Here is a 3,775-nt window from a genome sequence, read left to right on the forward strand (position 1 = left end):
GGGGATAAGGGACGGAGCGCTTGGGCAAACACTCACCCCCAGTCAACTGATCTGGGTTTAATCCATCATCATACTTTAGCTCATTCCACCACCCCAGTTCAGACATGGCCATATGCAAATCAGTCTGACCCTGTGCCTCATGGGAACAGTCCAGCCCGAATTGCTAAGCCACGTCATCCCTGGACCGGAAACAAGCATCCTGGGACTGTACGGTATGGCTTTGTTCGCCCACCACCGGAGTTCAGACATGGACATATTGAGACTGACGGCAGTGAATGCATTTGAAAGATCTGAAAGCATCGCTTTTGACAAACAAGATGTGGCTGCTGCATACCAAAATTATGTTAGATAAAGGGAGAACAAGGAGACATTGCCATTAAGATTGGTATCTCTTAAATATCTTGTGTGCTTTGTTCTTAGGTGAGATGAGGCATATTGAGTTAATTTTGTCACACATCTTAATGCAGCATAGCATCTCTGTACTATATTTTCTGTCTCATTTTTGTCACAGCTCTTTTTACATCCTGGTTTCTTAAACTGTAAACAATGGGATTCAAAACAGGAATGACAATAGTAAACATTACAGCAAAGAACTTGTCTTTTTCCAGGGAAAGCCATGATGTGGGTCTCATATACAGACCAAGCTCAGTCCCATAGAACAAAACAACAGTAGTGAGGTGAGAGGAACAGGTGGAGAATGATTTTTGTCTCCCTCTAGCAGTGGGCATTTTCATAATTTTTGAGATAATCAACACATATGAAGAAATTGTTAAGATGAATGGACCCAGTCCTGAAACAGCACCTAAACAATAGGTTCCAATATTGATATAATATAGATCTGTGCAAGAGAGTTCCTGAAGAGCAGTGAGATCACAAAAGAAGTGTTTGATTTTGTTGGATCCACAGAAGGATAAGTGTGATAGAAACACGGTATGTGGGATGATGTCCAGAAAGCCAAGCATCCAGGAGGCAACAGCCAGCAACACCACTGCATTCTTGCTCATTATGACTGTATATCGCAAGGGGTTGCATATAGCAACATACCTGTCTAATGCCATGACTGAAAGTAAGAAGAACTCTGTGCTCACGAAGGCAAAGCAGAGATAGAACTGAAGAATGCACGCAGAGAAGCTGATGGATTGGTCGCCTGTTGAACAAACTGACAACATTTTTGGGATTGTGACTGACGTGAATCCAATGTCCAGGAAAGACAAGTTCATGAGAAAATAATACATGGGTGTTTGAAGATGTTTGTCAAAACATATTAAGGCAACAATTACAAGGTTTCCAAGCAGAGTCATTATATACAGGAGTGAAAACATAATGACAAGTGGGATCTGAAGCCGAGGATTTTGTGAGAGCCCCAGAATCAAAAACCCAGTTAATGAAGTTTGATTAAACAGTTCCATAACTCCAAAGCTTCTTGGTTATAGTTCTCTGGTTAGAATGAAGACCTGGGGACTTAAGCAAACCACAACATTATGAGACACGAAGAAGATTTTATTTACTGAAAAGCGTATTTTCAAATAGGAAGATTTATTTCAATTTGTAATCTATTGTTATAAAGTTAGAGAAACAAAATATACACTCCCAGTGGATTTATGACGTTACAACGCATGCTTTTACCACGCATGCTTTTACAACGTGGTTTTTACCACGCATACCATTACAACGCATAGCGCTTTGGGGTGCTGGATAGTGAATAGTTTAATTTACTATTCCAACTCCAGTCCCCGTGGACACTAGGGAAGGTGTTGGATAGTAAATTAAATCTATTCCCTATCCTAGAGCGCCCCCCTGCGCAAAGCGTTGTAATAGTGTTCGTTGTAAAACCTGCGTTGTAATAGCACTGCGTGGTAAAAGTTGCGTTGTAAAGGATGATTCCCACTCCCAGCGCATGCTACACAGACCATCTAAATTCAACAAAGGCATGCTGGCAAATACATTTGTGGGACTGAAATCCTAAATCCCACTACTGATCACAGAATCAGAACTGGCAGATCTTTGCTCGAGCGAATGAAATTTTAGAACATGTATATTTTGGTATGGTGGAATTTGCAAAACAGCACATTTAAAATGAATAACTGGTTTGTGGGAAAGATAAGACCTGCCTGTAAATGGAGGTGACACTGAAAGGCAGCAGCTGGTTTTATTTAAATGGGACTCTCTTAGCAATGCTTTGTTCTTAGCAGGAAGAATGACAAGTCTACTAACGGCAAATCAAAATGTTTCTGTGGACAGGTCATCCACAGAAAAGGAGGAAAGCAACAAATAGGAAACTATTCTTAAGTAAGGATTGGCTCTGTGGAGTATGGCACACAAGCCTGTTTCCCAGTAGACAGCTGGAACTGTCTGAAGTAAGTCCACAAAAATGACAAATAGTGCTTTTACCATACATATCAACTTATTTCCTGCAACCTTAGACTTGCTGTGAACATGCATGGACATGTACAAAAATTATAAATGATTTTTGTCAAGCTGATTGGTAATCTGAAAAACATTCCATCAATTTGCAGGGAAAGGGGATTGTCTCTATTATCTAGAATTAGAGCTGGCCATATATCACCAGATATATTAGGGGAGAAGACTACTTAACATTCATATTCAATTAGAGAAATTCTTATCAAACATTTTTATATAAATGTGTTGATAAGAGTGTCACTTGCTTGCAATTATTAAAATTATATCCATAAAACGTTTTTGTTATTATTTTCATTGTCTACCAAATGTATCACAAAGTTTGCCACATCACTACAACATGCATTGGCAAAGTCTATGACCATAAACGTGACCCGATACCACATGTTATTTGGAGCAACTGGACTAATTTCAACAGGATGCAATGTATTTTGGTGTCAGTTATATGTGACTTTCTCAGAAACTAATCACTCACTTATTTAAGGAATACTGGGCCTAATCTAGAATCTGGTGGATGGACCATTGTTCCTCTGTCACGGAGGGACTGATCTATCCATCAGGCCGGCAGATATCTGTCCGTCTTGTTTAGGGATTGGCTTATGGGACGCCATCTGTCATTCTGCAAGATGGATCATCGGTTGAACTTTAGTTCTCTGTCATCAGTCCCCCATTCACCATAGTTGGACACCACTCTTTCAACATTGGCACGCATCCACCATATTTAAACTGTCTTTCGTCAGGATGGTACAGAGGGGCAATTGTGATGGAGGACACCACACAAACCATTTACAACTTGAACAACATGAACCACCAGCAATAAATTGAAGCCTCCTTTTTTTTGAAAAACAGGTTTCTTTAAGAGTGATTTTTTTCTAAGAGGCGACATAGTCAATACTAAATCCTTTAGCAGTTGTTTATGAGCATTACAGTCATACATCACAGTAGTACCAGACTTCAAATTTAGATTATAAAAATTCATTCAAAAATTGTTGAAGTAAATGTGTTGTCCTGTAATAAAGGGTAATTGAATCGCCAACCATTGGTGGGTTTATGCTGTGGTAATAAATCAATGTCAGCTATAACTGGGGCAGTTGTCTGACAGAATATTGAAACCAGAAATTCCGTGAGACATAAATATTGAGTCAAAAATATCTAGAACCCAAAAATATTTTCCTATATTTATTATGTAAATGAAAAAAATACTGAGTAAAAAATTATTGTTATATGTGAATATTGATTACAGAAATATTGTTTTTAACATATATATTTTCAAAAAAGTCATCATTAAATATAGCAACATGTAACAATAATATATTATACATTAAATATGTTTTAATAATTTCAAACTATATATTAA

General features: G+C 38.2%; 1 protein-coding gene across 1 annotated transcript; it reads right to left on the bottom strand.

Annotated features, from left to right (window-relative positions):
* Window positions 1–482: 482 nt before the first annotated feature.
* LOC144769953 (olfactory receptor 5AP2-like) lies at window positions 483–1,409 on the bottom strand. Its single transcript, XM_078654146.1, has one exon. The coding sequence runs from the start codon at window positions 1,407–1,409 to the stop codon at window positions 483–485; it is 927 nt and encodes a 308-aa protein (XP_078510272.1).
* Between the last annotated feature and the right edge of the window lie 2,366 nt (window positions 1,410–3,775).

The sequence above is a fragment of the Lissotriton helveticus genome, chromosome 7 (genome assembly GCF_964261635.1).
Source record: "Lissotriton helveticus chromosome 7, aLisHel1.1, whole genome shotgun sequence".
Taxonomy (NCBI): domain Eukaryota; kingdom Metazoa; phylum Chordata; class Amphibia; order Caudata; family Salamandridae; genus Lissotriton; species Lissotriton helveticus.

What these genes read in the sequence shown, in the direction of transcription:
- LOC144769953 (XM_078654146.1), bottom strand. Translation starts at nt 1,409, where the DNA reads ATGGAACTGTTTAATCAAACTTCATTAACTGGGTTTTTGATTCTGGGG.